The 16,435-nt window shown below is 37.7% G+C and overlaps 1 protein-coding gene across 1 annotated transcript; it reads right to left on the bottom strand.

The window, feature by feature from the left end:
• Positions 1-2,918: 2,918 nt before the first annotated feature.
• On the bottom strand, positions 2,919-16,435 carry LOC121654574 (protein clarinet-like). The gene is made up of 4 exons (XM_042008783.1): positions 16,223-16,435; positions 13,444-13,492; positions 11,439-11,515; positions 2,919-6,473 (listed from the first exon to the last, which is right to left on the bottom strand). The coding sequence occupies exons 1-4, from the start codon at positions 16,332-16,334 to the stop codon at positions 5,662-5,664; spliced, it is 1,050 nt and encodes a 349-aa protein (XP_041864717.1). The 5' UTR covers positions 16,335-16,435; the 3' UTR covers positions 2,919-5,661.

The raw sequence follows: 16,435 nt of genomic DNA on the forward strand, positions 1-16,435 counted from the left end.
CACCTCTAACTGAAAGTGACACCAGAAAGCAGGCGTACACTCTGAACTTAGCAGTGGATGAATTGATTTCATAACCATGGCAACGTAAAAGAAGCATGGAAGTACCAAGGAGGATCATTTGTGCAGAGTTAATTAACATGTTAATTTCACCCAAGTCACCTAGTAGGCATAGTGTGGGCTTTGCAAGATTATTACATTTCAGCCATGTTGACAAGTCTTCAAACACCTGAAGCCAGAACCTGTGGACGGGTGTGCAAGACCGCAAGGTGTGAAAGTAGTTCAGATCAAGTCAAATCAAATTTATTTAAACAGCGCTTTTTCTGCCAAAGGCAACACAAAGTACTTTACATGGTAAAAACAAGTTATGCATACTAAAGTAAAACAAGCCTATACACACCAAAGTAAGCAACATAATTTAAAAAACACAGTTATTATTATCTCACTCACACAGACATCCACACACATGCACAAACAGAGCAGGTATACCCTTTCTGCTACACTAATATATAGCTGCAAGTTTAATTTGTTATTGGTATATTTTTTTAACTAGATTTAAACTGGTGGTATTCTAAAATTGCTGATTTACTCACTAAAAGTACTGGCCACTAAAATAACTAAATATGTGACATTTTAATTATTTATTGGTAATTTTATTTTACTGGTTTGGCCCACTTGAGATGAAATTGGGCTGAATGTGGCCCCTGAACTAAAATGGGTTTGATACCCCTGATATACACCAACAACTGTAGGAAAAGGGACGCATCTTTAAATTCAGAGACCACACAGTTATTGTTAGTCTGGTGTACATGGATGAGCACAGGCATGGGCCTGAGGTGGAGGATGTTGTCAGATGGTATGATGAAGCCCATAACATGGAACAGTATACATACCTTAGAAGAGTTATAGACAACCAGAAAATTTCGTAAGAATTTTTGACGGTTGCCAATGTAGCTATTGCCCTTTCAGATATACATACATGTATTATGAGGGCAGCTACGAAGCAGCTGATGTGTACCTGATTGGCATAATGACAAAGCCAGGCCTAGTGAGTGAAAGGGATGGCTGACACACCATTTCAGTATTTGAAGATAGACTATCTGACATGTATAGACATCTATAGTATGATTTATGGTGTGTGTGTTAGAGAAAATGAGAAAAGAGGCATAATAAAGCGCATGTTTGTATATAGACACTGACTGATGGCACTGAATCACTGACATCCATAAACCAATGAACACTGCGGATTGTTCATTAAATGCATCCAGCTCCTCTGAATCACTATAGGTGCTTTCCCACTGTAGGAACTTTTTCCGTCAATGCCATAGAAGATATTCAGAGAAGTTTTGAAGTTTTGAAACAGAACATAAAAATGTTCGCAACGATCATTTGTCAGTTTGAGCATGTGGGGATTCATCACAACGCAAAGCAGCACATGGAGTAAATGAAAAAAACTCAAACAAGACTACAAATAAATTAAGGACCACAACAACCAGAGTGGGATGAACCAAAAAACCAGTAAATGGTTCGACACCTTGGAGCTCAACTTGGGCCACCAACCTACATCAGGTAGTGCCGCAACACTCCTCCTGTGCAGGGCTTTTGGAAGCGATCATCCACAGTGAAAACGGCGAACCCTCAGAGGAGTTTGAAGGTTAGTTAACAAGACAAGAAGCATTAAAGCTTCTGTTTAAACCTAACAGTGGTTCTTAAATACCACCCAAATAGCTGAGCGGATCTACTTAACCAGTTTTGCCATCTGTTTATAACATGGATCTGATCATAGACTGTTTATAAAAGATGGACGGAGCCTCTGTGACGTCACCCATAGGTTTCTGAAGAGCTGAATTGAAGCTTATTGGGCGTTCCCACCTTCGCCATCTTGGAAGCGTCACACGTGTCGTCATTCCCGGAAAATCCTAAAATGGGCAAAGTGGTGGAGCTGAGAGGGGGACTGTGAGGGTAGAGGTGGATCATTGGCACCCATCAAACTCCGAGCTGCCTGTAGCTAAGAGCTAACTGAGCTAACCCGGAGCTAAAGGTAGCTAACCAGCTAATAGAGGTAGATGGGCTAAAGCTAATTATGCTGAATTTCAAGATTAAAAAACATCCAAACCGAAACACAATTACAAAGATAGGTGTTTCACCAAAATCTGTGACCCATCAAAATTTGTGACTGCAGGAAGCCTGCTGCACGTACGTCTTAGAAGTCGAGCAAAGTCTTGAAAACACTTTTATTGAAGTCTGAGTTCATCATAATGCAGGTACAGTAAAGTAACACATTCTGATAGCTATCAGAAATGTGTTTCCAATAAAATTGTTCAAGACTTTGCTTGTGTTCTAAGACGTAAATGCAGAGCAATGTACACTATCGCCCCCCTGCGGTCACAGATTCTGATGGATCACAGATTTTGGTGTAACACCTATCTTTGTAATTGTGTTTTGGTAAACTTGTAAAAGTGTTTTGGTAAACTTGTAAAAGTGTTTCACTGGATGTAAATTTGTATCGTAATAATGTCAACATGTTTCACTTGATGTAATATTGTTTTGCACTTCCAGGCCACCGTACTTCTTTTTTCCTCCATGAAACGAAGGAGTTTCATGGAGGATATACATATACATAGATATATATAGATATATATATATATTTTTCTAGAATATAAAAACAGTATTTTGTAAATATTTCTAAGAATTTCTTCAAATAAATTAAATAAAAAGTAAAATATGAGTAAGGAATAAAAAAGCACAACTATGTGTCTGTAGTAAAATATTGAATGTAAAAAAACGTGGTAGGCTACTGTTTCTTAATAATTCATGTATGATGGGGTTAAAATATTGTCAGCATCTTTGTGTTCCAGCTTTAGTAGCAACAACAACCTTAAACAGATAAAAACATAAGAGAGTTAATGAAAAAAGTTTATTGTATAAATTTATTCAAGTTGTCATTTACTAAGAACCTTCTGAATATGTGGAAAGATCAGGGAAATTCCTACAGTAATAATAAGCAGTGAATGGTCCATGAGTCAGTCATGACTCATTCTTTCACAACCTGAAGCTTTGCCATCACCCTCTATACTCTCTATACACACAAACATATACAGTGATAACATTTACAATCAGTCAAACAAAACTTTATCTAAAGGTGATAATGTATTTGTATTTTATTCATTTTATATCAAAACTTACTCAATCAGGAGTAAATGGTTCATTTTTCTGCTACTTCCAGGAGCAGATGATTACACATTGAATATTTATGGCAGCTGTGTGGATGTGAGTGGGAGTAACTCTTCACCCTGCAGCACTGTCGAACAAAACACGGGGTTTAAATATAAAATAATTTAGCTGAAAAATTCTTTCTCTAAACGTCTCTATCAGGAAGGACAATTTTACCTCAGTTGAAGTTATAAATGTTTAAGGGTTCAGCTGGAAAGTCCTTTATAGTATTTATAATACAGTATACAGCCAAAACCTTTTCAGTTCTCCTTTAAGTCTTTATCAAGCGACATTAACACAAGTGAGGAAGTACACAACAGTTATTTCATTTATCCAACACTCAAAGAAAAAAAAAACATTTAAAACAAAAGAAAAAAATTCACGTTAAAATTTTCAGTGTTCGTGGGACCTTAGAAAAACCCTAAAATTTTAATCCAAATACATTTTGATTGGAGTTTATTCCTTTTAGGCCCCATCAATCATACATACATAAAATCCAGAGGATATATAAGTACATATAGGTTGTTGTTTAAAATATTAGCAATATATTAAAAATGTGTATTTTATAGTATATTTTTAAACACTTTTGGATGATGGTGATGTGTTGGATTAATTTAAACGCACTCTTATTTGACCCTCACCTCATATACACTGAATGTAATATTACAACCACAGAATAATACAAATATTTTCTAAATTCATTAATGACCAACCATTTTATTTAAATTCTGCTATATTCATCCATAAAAAAGAATTATAATTTAGTTGGAAATCAACCATGTTAAAAAGTTGAGTTTTCAACTGGGAACTTTTGGTTAATTCAGTTTTTGGCCTTCGTTTTATTTTCCTAAAATATCTGGATATGATAGAAGTTAAATTACAATAAACAGAAACAAATTTTGGTTGAACGTGAAACTAGAAAAAGATCAGTTTAACTTTCTGTCAGGCTTCATGAGGTTTTCTTTGTTCTGTTGTTTTAACATCAAACTTAATGAGATTACCATTTTCACTGTTCTTGTCAACTTTAATTCCTTTTCATATTAAAATTCATAAATATGGTCCATATTAAAATTCATATTAGCATTTAGTTTTGTTTCCTGTCCTTGTTTAACACCTGACTATTGTTTATGATGACCAGACACCAGCACGCTGTTGGTAATCACCTCCCTCAGCATGTATACTACAAGGTTACTTTTGTTCAGTCAGAACGTCTAAATAAACAGTTTTATACCCTCTTTAAACCATTATTTGGAAGTATGTTGTTATGCACCTTTGGTTCTTTTCTAAATTTATTACATTTTTGGTCTTCATCTTCATCTTCTCCATTTTAAGCTAAACCTCAATGATTGTAACCTGATCCAGTGAAATCTAAGTGAACATAAGGCCTTTAAAAATTATAGAAATGGTTCAGTTTAGCTCCAAACCTAATAAATAAGTATTAGAACTCAGAAGAATCACTGAGACTGTAAGAATGTAAGAAGTCAAGGACAAATTGGTTTTAGTGGAATATAATGCATTTTTGCATACTTTTGTATCTTTTTTCCAAATTTTTACAAATGTAATTAAACTGTTTAATTTGTTTACTCTAAATTTATCTGCTAATGTTTTCTCTTACTGTATTTTTAAAAAGAAAACAAATTAATACTATACCATTTTTCTCAATTTTTCTAAGTCAGTGAGGCTAAAAACCACAGTAATACCATTATGTCATGTAGGCCAACTAAAACTGTGCAAATGAATGGGGGTGTTACAATCACAGTGTATGCAAAGATAAAGCACCATTACGAGTAAAGCATCAGTGGTGCTGAGGTGGTCTAGGGGGGCCCCAAAAATCAAATCCTGCCCGGGGCCCCTCAAAAGACTCAGTCTGGCCTTGTTAGAAGTTTTGCTGTAGGATTGCATAAGAGCTCAGATAAAAGTCTCTCCTAAAACTTGTGTCCTGAGATGATTTAAAAGCACAATTAGACTTGTTAGGCTACATTCACAAAAGCAATAAAGCTGTCAAATTTAAAACTTTTTCTTGTGTATTTTTATTTGTTTACAATCATGTTGTTACTTTTTTTTTATTTTTTAATAGATTTTTTTAACTCGATAAAGTTTGTCTACTTGAACGCCATTCCCGGCTAACTGTGTGGCTTTAAATTGTATTTTGTATTGTACTTGTATTGTAATGTATTCCCCCAACTGTTTGTGACATATTCATAGCAAAAAGCAGGAGCATGAATTCATTTTGACAGACCACTGAAGCTCAGTGCATGGGGTGAAGAATCTCCCTAAAATCAAACCAGCTGACTCAGCAAATTCACTGTCTCCAGTGGATGTGTTATTTTAATTTTCACGAATTAAACTAAAAATGTAACTGACATTAAACCTCTAGGTGACATTTCTGCTCAGCAGGATTCAGATTTAGATGGAAAGTCTAAAGTGTACTTGTTTCATCCTCTTGCTGTGTTACACCACATCATCATAGTCATCTTCATCCTCCTCACATTCAATGTCATCGTAGTCCTCTGTGGAGGTGTTGTCTGCTTTAGTCTCCTCATCTTCCGCCTTCACATAGTCTGGCTGCTCGTCCAGGCTCTGCTCATAGTCATGATCTTCAGCCAGGTCCTCATAGCTTTGTCCCATTGAAACACAACGGTCCAAATTTGGAACTGCATTGCACTGGATAGGAGGAGGGAGGATCTCTGTCTCATCTACACCGTTAAGGTAGTCAGGTTGCTGGTCTGTGCTCTGCTCATAGTCATGATCCTCAGCCAGGTTTTCATAGCTTTGTCCCAATGAAACACAATGGTCCAAATTTGGAACTGCATTGCACTGGATAGGAGGAGGGAGGATCTCTGTCTCATCCGCCACGCTGATGTAGTCAGGATGCTGGTCTGTGCTCTGCTCATAGTCATGATCCTCAGCCAGGTTTTCATAGCTTTGTCCCAATGAAACACAATGGTCCAAATTTGGAACTGCATTGCACTGGATAGGAGGAGGGAGGATCTCTGTCTCATCCGCCACGCTGATGTAGTCAGGATGCTGATCTGTGCTCTGCTCATAGTCATGATCCTCAGCCAGGTTTTCATAGCTCTGACCCACAGAATCACCAGATTTCAGGTTTGAATTTTGACCAGCGTAACATGGAGGAGGAGGGAGCATCTCTGTCTCCTCCTCTACCTTCACATATTCACACTGCCCGTCATCAATCTGCTCGTAGTCAGCTACGCTGTGCTCTCCGTCAGATCCTTCAGCCAGGTTCTCGTAGCTTTGGGCCTCTGAAACAACAAACACCAAATGCAGACAATTTGGGGTGGTCTCATAGGAGTTGTTTGGTCATTAATTGCTGCAGAACAAGAAATTTTCTCAATTTTTTTGAAAGAGATGCAGCACAAAGAAAGAGGAACAAGGACAAAGTTGACAAGAAAAAAAAGATCCTCAGCAAATGTGCAGATTTCTGAGACTTTTTTTTTTGTTTTAGATAAAAAAAAGTCTTTGTTGACCTCACTGTTTTCAAGTAATTGTTAATGATTGTCTGTCTTCTTAATTGTCCCTCTTGCAGAATGAATTCAGTGCTTACAAATTACCAGCTGCGAACCCACCAGTAGGTGCACATTTGTTTTGCCATGGTTTATGACACTTGGATTCCCAAATTTGATGGTGATGAAACTAAATTTGTAGAATGTGGCTCAGGTGGAGGCCATGTTGCGGGCACAAGGACTGAGCAACAGTAAGCAGATGGGGAGGCTAATCCCTCATTTCCACCGGGTGCATATGCGCCACATTACGGCTGCGCCATGATTTTGTTCCAAGCTCCGTGGTGCATCAATCTACACCGGGTGTGGAGCGCCTTCAAGTGCAGTCAGCCTAGCAGGATCCGCAAGATCACAAAGTCACAGGAGGATTAGAGAATATTGTGATTCTCCACTTCCAGGATAAATGTCTCATCATCCATGATAGAAAAAATAAACAGTGACCGGTTAAACATTTCATGTTTACATGGTTCAGCAGCACAAATCTGCACGGTGGCTTTTATTTTGAGGGCTTTTATTTTGAAAAATATTGGAAGTTTTTACACTGTTCCCGTGTCTATTTCCTGTCTGCCCTGGAACAGGAGCTGCAAAATTGCAAGGCTGCTATTTCCTCCCAGAGAGTTATGGTTCAAGACCCAAGGAACACAACCACAAAAGCCAGTGAGAAGCTGAAAACCACCTATGGGCTGAAGTGATTAGAGAAATGAAGGAGAGCATGGGGAAATGAAGGCCATTTCAGACAACCTCATGGAGGAGGTGAGGGCACAGCTCTCTAAAGGGAACCCTCACTAGCCCCAAGACCTCCAAGGGTCACAAGGTTAAGGTTATATGTTGTTTAACTTAGGCTTCATGAAAGGACAGGACTCAGCCAGAATACATTACTTATAATGAGCATCTCACTTTTGAAAGCATAAAACCAAGCATGGTGTCAGCAAGGGGTGGGGCAGGGGGTCCATGGCTTTTTAGTATTTGCATAAAGAGGGTCCCCAAGGAAAATAGTTGGGGAACCACTGCAGTGGAGGTTTCACATTGGCAGCCATTGGCTCAAGTTTTTGAGGTGAACAAAGATGACATACAAGGGGAGCAGGAGCTGGTTTTCAGTAATGTGGAACCAGTTGTAGAGGTGTTAGAGAGACGGATGGGACCTTTAGATGAAGTAGATGAAATGGGCTGCATTCTGTAATGTCCCTGCAAAGAGACAAAGGGCTGCCCTCTCGACAACAGGTCAAAATGATCAATTTGTTGCAAAGATGGACCTGGGTGTTTTCGAGCCATGAGGAGGACTTCGGTCACACTGGGGAAGTAAAGCATCAAATCCCAATAGGATCTGTGTCAGATTACATCAACCGGTTCCCCGAAGCCTCTACACAGAGATGCGAACCCTATCACAGAATATGCTTCATAGTGGTGTGGTGAGGAAGTGCGAGTCCCTGGGCAGCTCCCATCATACTAGTATGGAAGAAAGATGGAAGCTGGAGGGTCTGTGTTGACTACAGGAAGCTGACTGCACTGACCCACAAGGACGCTTATCCTCTACCACACATCAAGGAATCATTGACTGGATTTAAAGCCACAAAATGGTACTCCACCTTGGACTTTGCAAGTGGCTATTGGCAAGTGGAGATAGACCCCTCTGACCGAGAGAAAACTGCCTTCACGACACCATTAGGCCTAGATGAGTTTGCACTGATGCCATTTGGCCTGTGTAATGCCCCTGCCACATTCCAAAGGCTGATGCAGCATTGTCTGGAAAAAACTGGTAAGTATTTTTTGGTTTATTTGGATGATATGGTTGTGTTTTCCTCTGATTTTAACGGTCATGTATTCCACTTAGAAGAAGTACTGCAGAGGCTTCATCAACATGGTCTGAAGTTGCACCTTAATAAGTGCCACCTGTTCCAACGTAAGGTAGCTTACCACGATCTGATCAATAAACCTGTCATGGCATATGCTGACTTTTCTCGCCATTTCAGGTTATACACGGATGCAAGCTTCTGTGGAATGGGAGCAGTGTTGGCACAGATACAAGGGGACAAAGAGCAAGTAATTGCCTATGCCAGCCGCAGTCTCCACAACACTGTGCAGAATGACCAGAACTACAGCTTTTTCAGGCTACAGTTGCTGGTTCTAAAATGGGCAGTACCTGAAAAGTTTAAAGTCTTTATGGTATTGAGTTTACTGTTTTCACAGACAACAACCTGTTGGTGCATCTCAAGACTGCCCGGCTTGGAGTGGTTAAACAACGATGGGTGGTTCAGCTGGTGAACTTCAAGTACACCATCATATACTGCCCAGGTACACAAAATAGAAATGCTGATGCTCTGTCATGATTGCAGGACCAAGATGGAGAACAGTCCAAGTGGACCAAGCTGCAATTGGAAGTGAGGAGACTTGGGAGGAATGCCAAGCCAGGGACCCAGAGCTTGCCCAAGTTCAAAGGTGGAAGGAGCAAAAATGACTGTAGCCAGAGGTCTGTGAAGTGTCACCATATATGACACAATTGCTAAGGGAATGGGACAGGCTCCTAGTAAGGAATAGTGTGATTGGGAGATTTATTACAGGGAATGATTCCAGCCCCGGAAGATTTTAAATAATTGTTCCAAAACAAGAGACACGGAGGTGTGAAAACAGTACAACGGGACACCATAGCAGAAAGGATTTTGGTGGCTCTGTGACAGCGGTGTTGCTGGCCGATGATGTGAAGAAATGCACGGAGACCTGCCAGCATTTTATGTGTTCAAAGGCTGGACCAGAGGTGAGAGCACCATTAATGCCCATTCATACAACATATCCTTTTGAGATTGTTGGTATGGTATACCTTTCTCTAGGGTGTCCTGATTACTGGTACCCTCACATCTTGGCTATGACTGACTTGTTTTCCAAGTGTGCGGTTGCAGTACCCACTAAGGATTAGTTGGCTGACAAAACAGACCAGGCCCCGTGCAATAGCTTTATTCAGACATTTGGCTGTAAAGAATGCATTCTGACAGATTGGGGAGCTGCAATTGAGTCCTAACTCATACAAGACTGTGTCAGCTATATGGATGCCAGAAGAGCCATACCATAACGTAAAACCCACAAAGTAACTGGGTCTACAAGAGGTTTAATCAGACCCTGTTGAAGTTGTTAGCTTCACCAAAATTGCCCCCTTGCTCCCAGGTGAAAGGCCCCTTATCCATAATTTCCATAGGAAGGCCCAGGAGGAACTTATCCCAAGATGGACCCCTGAACCATTTGAAGTGGTGACTTGGCTAAGGGAGGGCCATCCAATCTTTGTTCTTTGGCCAGAGGGTAAGGAAGTACCCACATGCATGGTACACCGAAATAACCTTAGGCCATGCTCTCCAAGTTGTGTATCAACTGAACCTGTTGCCACCTCCGACCTGCTGGCTTCCTGGCTTGGTCATTATTTCCAGCAGAACAAACTATAGACCCAACACAGGCCAAGCCCCCAGGGCCCAGCCCTCAGACCATGACCTCAGACAGTGACCTGTCAATCAACCTGGATTACCTTTGACAATTTTTTTTTTGTCACATATTGATCATATATTGATTTAGTTTCAAATCACGTGTCTTAAACATCCAAATGAAGTGTTTAACAATTACAACACTGATCAATCACAAGAGATCGTAGGACATCATTTCAACAGATCATCTTGCTTTTGGGGTATTGAGTAGGTTGTACATCCCTGTTTCTTGTTCTATAGTAAACTATTCCGTTTGGTGAACACAGTAGGCTCAGTTACATAATTAAAATTCATCCCATTATTAAAAGTAAACTAAATTAGATCAAAATTATCCAGGTCGTATGTATGTGTAGCCACAAATTCCCACATATAACTAAGATGTGACCACAACTTAACCCCTTTTAGCCTTGTACCTATTAAAATTGCATACCCAGAACGACAGGACTTCATCGTTAAAACCACATGCTTCTGGAGTCACAGTGAAGGGAAAGTCTGTGAGATTTGTTAAGATGCATAAATATCAGTATATGTGTTACTGGTGAAGAATAAATGAAGACGGCACAGATGAAAATGTTTCTGACTTGCCTAGAAAAACAAAAGACTTTCAAAATTAATACAAACATTTCTGAGAAATGATGCAGCTGGAGCTCTAAACCTTTCTGAGACAAGAAATGTGAAAATTTTCTCTGTAAAGGCAAATTCTTAGAAGGGAAGCAGAACAATGTTAGGGAGGTTTAAGTACAGACAGACATTTTAGCATATTTTAACACCATCCGATCTCATTGTTCTCGAAGTCCTCTGGTTTGGGGACTTCTGGTGTTTAAAAGGTTGATATACTTTCTATCTATTTCACGTGTTGTGCTCTATAACTTGGCTCATGAGTAACTCTTAAAACGTGGACTGTCACCTGATAGAGCTGATTACATTTTCAATCGTTACTCAGTTTTATCATGTGCCTTTTGGTGTCAATTTCGCATGGATTAGAGCTTTGAGATTTATTTAAAAAACAAAAACAAAAAAACACACAAACAAAAAACATTATAATCAATGGTTCGATGGTTGCATTGGTTTGTTTCCAACGGTCTAAACCTTTATTGGTCCTTAAATGTTTAGGTTATTGCTAATATAGCAGTGGAATGGGTTTTAAATAGATTGTTCGTATAGTAAAGAGAAGAGTGGATAAAGTGTGTTAAATTAAAGAGGCGGAGAACTGGATCTAATGGGGGATTCAGTGTAGTCTTGCCTGCTGTGAGAAACTGTGTCCGGGGAGGAAGAGGAGGCGTTTTGGTGTCGAGGTTTCTCTCCTGGTATTTGTTACTCCTGGAAAGTTGTGAAAAGAGAAAAATGTCAAAGTTAATGATTTTACATGTCAATCTGTGAGACAAAACTTAATTTAAAGGACTAGTTACACTAAACTAGTGCCAGTTGTGCCATTAAAAAACCAATCCCACCTCCTGGGTGTGGCACTATAATTCTTTCTAGGTTAATGTCCAAACACCCACCACACTAAATAACACTTATGCACATATTTAAACCAGAAAAATAATAATTGGGACTTAAAACTTAGAGAATTTGATTCAGATAAATTGGCCACAACAAATGTCATCAACTCTTATTCTTTATGCAGATGTGGCAAAAAAAGAGAAAACAAAAAAATGTCTAAAAATACTGTGAAGGACTATGTGTGACACTTCTCACGCAGCCGTTTCACATACAGAGGCTACAGCTCCTTTAAGCAGTCAGTCGAAGTCTGAATCCTGGACTGGGATATGTTGCTGCCAGCAGTCAAACCAGCAGTCAAAAAAGACTCCAAAGCCTAAAAATACTGCCCCAGTGTTGACCTTGAAAGTAGAGGTAAGCTGTCTTGTAACGTGTGCAGCTTTGTAGTGGATCACAAACAAAAGCTGTCAACTAAAAAACATTTTTCTCATGCAAAATATATAATCAGAATATAGAATATAGATAGGCTGTCTGTTTATTTGATATTTTCCCTGTCTTTTGAAATGTGCTAGTTGTTTAAACAATCATTTGCAGCTTTAGTAGCATTCTGCTGATTTTTGAAATATTCTCCCAATGTCAATATTTCAGAAAAGAATGTTGGAATATGATCAATAATATTTGAGATAAATTTCCAGGGTTTTTGAAAAGAAAAAAAACATTAAAACCACGACAATCTTTGTTGCAACTTTTCACAAAAGTTGCTGGAAAATCAGAGATTTTAGATTTTAGATGGCAAAAAAAAAAAGAAAAACTTCCAATGCAAAATCCTAGAGGGACTGGTGAAGGCATGGGTCATTTCAGCCTGGGTCAACAAGCTTTTCTGCTAAACTTCCCACCATGTTCATCGCCTTCAACCCTGTGGACTTACATCTGGTCAAACTGGTTTCTACGCTGCCCCTACTGGTTACTGGTATATTGCAGGAATTGTTCATTTTTGAGGATTTTTGAGGCCACAAATGCATTCATAACCTCACATTAAAGAGAAAGCAAAATTCACAATAGTCACTCCAATAACTGGAGACTGAAAAAATCATCATAAATAAAAATTTGCTAAATTATAATTTAGTGAAATAAAACAATAAGCTTTTGAATTGAACTGAGCTGAAAAGAATAAATTATCCCAGACAAATTAGAGCTCTTTGCTGATGAGCTGGGGGTCAAATAGTCTGACTGAGAGTTACAGAAAACACTTGATTGCAGTGATTGCCTCAAAGGATTGTTCAACAAAATATTACTTTACGACTGACATAAACTATATTAGTTTATCTTTTTTTAATTATTATCATTGTTTCCATTGAACCACAATCTAAAGCAATGTCATGATTTTCATCCAATTTTTATTTATTACTTTTGTTATTTTAACTTATTTCAGTGACAACTGGTTGGTTTTCTTCCTTTAATGGGAGGAATACATTTGAGGACGACTGTACGTGGAATTAAAATTAAGTTTATTATCTGCATTAGTAAGAGTCTTCAAGTATAAAGCTTTTTCTCTCCATGTCACCAGAAGGGCTCTGAATAATCTTAACAAATGTAAAAGGATTTTAAGGTACAGTTGGTGAGTTATGTTACTGCTACTTGACACGCTGAAAAACTCTCATTTCCTAGAATCTCTTTCTATTTTCTATCTATTTCCATTCCCTGTGCTAAGCTTAGCTAACCAGACACTGGCTCCTGTTTCTACACATAAACCAGTTAATGTATTTACCATAAATACAAGTAATGTACTGAACATATGAATGCATTACTCAGTTTTGTTGTCAGATCTTCTCTGGAGCTGCGACATTCTGAACTTTCCTGGAAAAAAAAAGATGAGAGAAATGTGGGTTAAGCTGCAGAGAAAATTCTCTGAATTAAAAGTGCAACTCGTAGCATGTGGTGAAAGACTTGAAGGCCACATCTTTGTAACTTCATCACCATCATGATCTTACTTAGCTAATTTGCTGAAGTGGAGATAAATCAGAAGATGCAACTGTGTGATGCTTTGAGGCTTTATATACATTTTTACACACAGCTCACAGTTCATGTTTCCTCTTTTATCTCCATGTGAAGCAACACATTTGTTCTTGTGTTACACAATATTTTGTTCACTTTATTTGCTCTTTGTTCATTTATACTCCAAACCAGCACAAAGCCTTGTTCTCTGCTACAGCCCCACAGTTTCCCCACAGGGATCATTAAAGTTTCATCTAAGCCTATCAGATCCACAGAGGGCCCCTAATAATAGCAATTCATACAATTATAATAGTTTATCTTTTGGTTTGCAATGAGCCATCAGATATCTTATCAGCTACTGTACATTGATGGTGTGTTTTGTGGTTTCTCTGCTTTCTGTTCAGGACTTTTATTTGTGGTGAAAACGTTCCTTTTTTTGTAAATGACATTAAACATGAAGTTAATAATAGTGAAAGTGAAACTGTCTTTACTTCACTCTTCATTTTATTTTAAATATAAATGAATGGGAAAATAAGTTATTGGTTTCTGGATTATCCAGCAGCTAAAAACTGGCCTGTTTTTCCAGCTGATGGGCCCTGTATAAAATCTTTGTTTTATTTATAGATTTTAAGGTTTTATTTCACTATTTTAGACACCATCTCAGTGGCAGCTGCTGTAATTTCCTCTTGTATCAAGGTATAATGACAATAAAACTTAAGCCGATTGTGAAATCGGGACTTTTCCTAGCAGTCAGGTTTTCTATTTACTTCTGAAAATGGAAATCTGAACTAGAGGTGACTGTGTTCTAGTGGCAAAAAGGGAAACCAGTAGGATTTAGTCACTGTTGTGGTTGCTGACCAAATATGTTATTACTACTACGCATTTTGCTGCACTGAAGGAGGCTGATGACAGCTTTAATGAAAAACTAACAGACTGAATCAGGGTCAGACATTTAGGGAAAGTCTGACTTATTTGCTTTGCAAAAATGTTCAACCTTCCTGTTAAGTTATATATTTCACTGGATAAAAAAAAATATTTTGTGTTATTATATGTTCATTAGCAAATTAAATACTTTTAATAAACTACATTACTACTTTTTAATTAATTTAATTAATTACTACTCACTTCCGGGTAATGTCTCTATTTTTAAAATGTCGAATCAGCCTCCAAAATAATTTACCAGCACATATTTAATCCTCATAGTCGGATATTAAACATGAATGCTCCCTATATGTTTGATAAAAGACCATTTTTAACTGGTTTAATTCCTTAAACACAATTTTATTATAAATATATTGACTTATATGACTGTAAATATTTTCGTAAAATAAACATGTTGCTAAATGTTTATTAATGTATTATAATCTGTTGACTTTAATTAATTGGGCAAAAGATGGGGATTAATGTTTTTCTTTATTTCATTTTATTATTTGCCTTAATTTTTTACTCCCCTTGTTTTTTTTTTTTGTCTTTTTTATTAATATACTGTGTTAATTTAATTTATTTTTAATCCTCTTTCGGACAGTTTCTGAATTTCCTTCCACTGCAGCTGCTTTTGTGAACTTTCTCATTAATTTTATGGGTGTTTCTCCAGCTGTTTGCCTTCCTGCCTCCAACTCAGCTCGTCTGTTTTTGGGTAAAACATAAATCCACAAACTCAATCTGACACACACACAAGCATCATTTCCATTAGCAAACACAGTTAAATGCTGCTGCCAGATCATGTGATGTCAGTTTTAAGGCAACAGAGGAGAAATTTCCCCTCACAGGCAGCAGATGACCTGCAGGAACTTTACAGCTAAGTTCTCCAAAAATTAACATTTAGTAGATAAATGCAAAAATTTGCTAAAAAGTGGATCTTTTCCAGTCTGAGACATAAAAACTAACCCTTTTAAATTTATAGTTATTAGATTGCAATTAAATCTAAAGCCCCACTAACATTTAATCTTTTAGATTATTTATGAGCGTTTCAGTCTTTATAACTTTCACATATAGAAAAGCATAACATCCAGTCTTTAAATTACGATATATAAGTTTTTTTTTATGAAAGCTGTTAATTATGTCAAATGTAATCTATCAAATATAAATCAGCATTATTTGGTTAAAAGGATATTTGAGGACATAATTCCATTTCGTGCCTGTATCTATTTTTCTGGTTTCAATTAAATATCACTTCTCTAAATGGAGTTTATAGAGCTGATGAAGACTTTAAACATATTACGCAGCACTCTTTGTTCAGATTAAGGCAAAGAAAATAACCTGCAAGTTAAACAAAATATTGAGGTTATGATTCCAAAACCTAATTTTCACATGTTATTGTTCTAAATGATGATTTAGTGCACATTAAAACTTCTGGATTATAACTGTTTTGTTTTTGTTTTTTTTAGGGCCTAGATGAGGTACTGAATCTTTACAAGGATGTAAAACAAAAACTGATTCAAATATTGAACAAAATCATATCAAATGTCAAATCAAAAAGTTAATTTTGAGGAAGAGAAAATATGTGTGGAAAGTCAGGAAATTGTAGATATTTTTGTTGTTGACATGCAAATGTAATGTCTGACAGATGTGCTGAGGAGAAACTGAACCTACCGCGTCTGGATATGCATCTGTTGATAATCAGAAAGATGAGGACGATCACTGTAGACACAAAAATAACCCCAACTATCACCAACACCCAGATGTATCTGCGTAAAAGATCCATGGGGGCTCTGATGGTCACCACAGGCGGTTACAAAGAAAACAAACAGCCGTTAGAAAAGGAGCACATTAAAGTCCAACTTCCCAACCACACATCTGAGCTGC

This window comes from Melanotaenia boesemani, chromosome 15, assembly GCF_017639745.1.
Source record: "Melanotaenia boesemani isolate fMelBoe1 chromosome 15, fMelBoe1.pri, whole genome shotgun sequence".
NCBI classification, from domain to species: Eukaryota; Metazoa; Chordata; class Actinopteri; order Atheriniformes; family Melanotaeniidae; genus Melanotaenia; species Melanotaenia boesemani.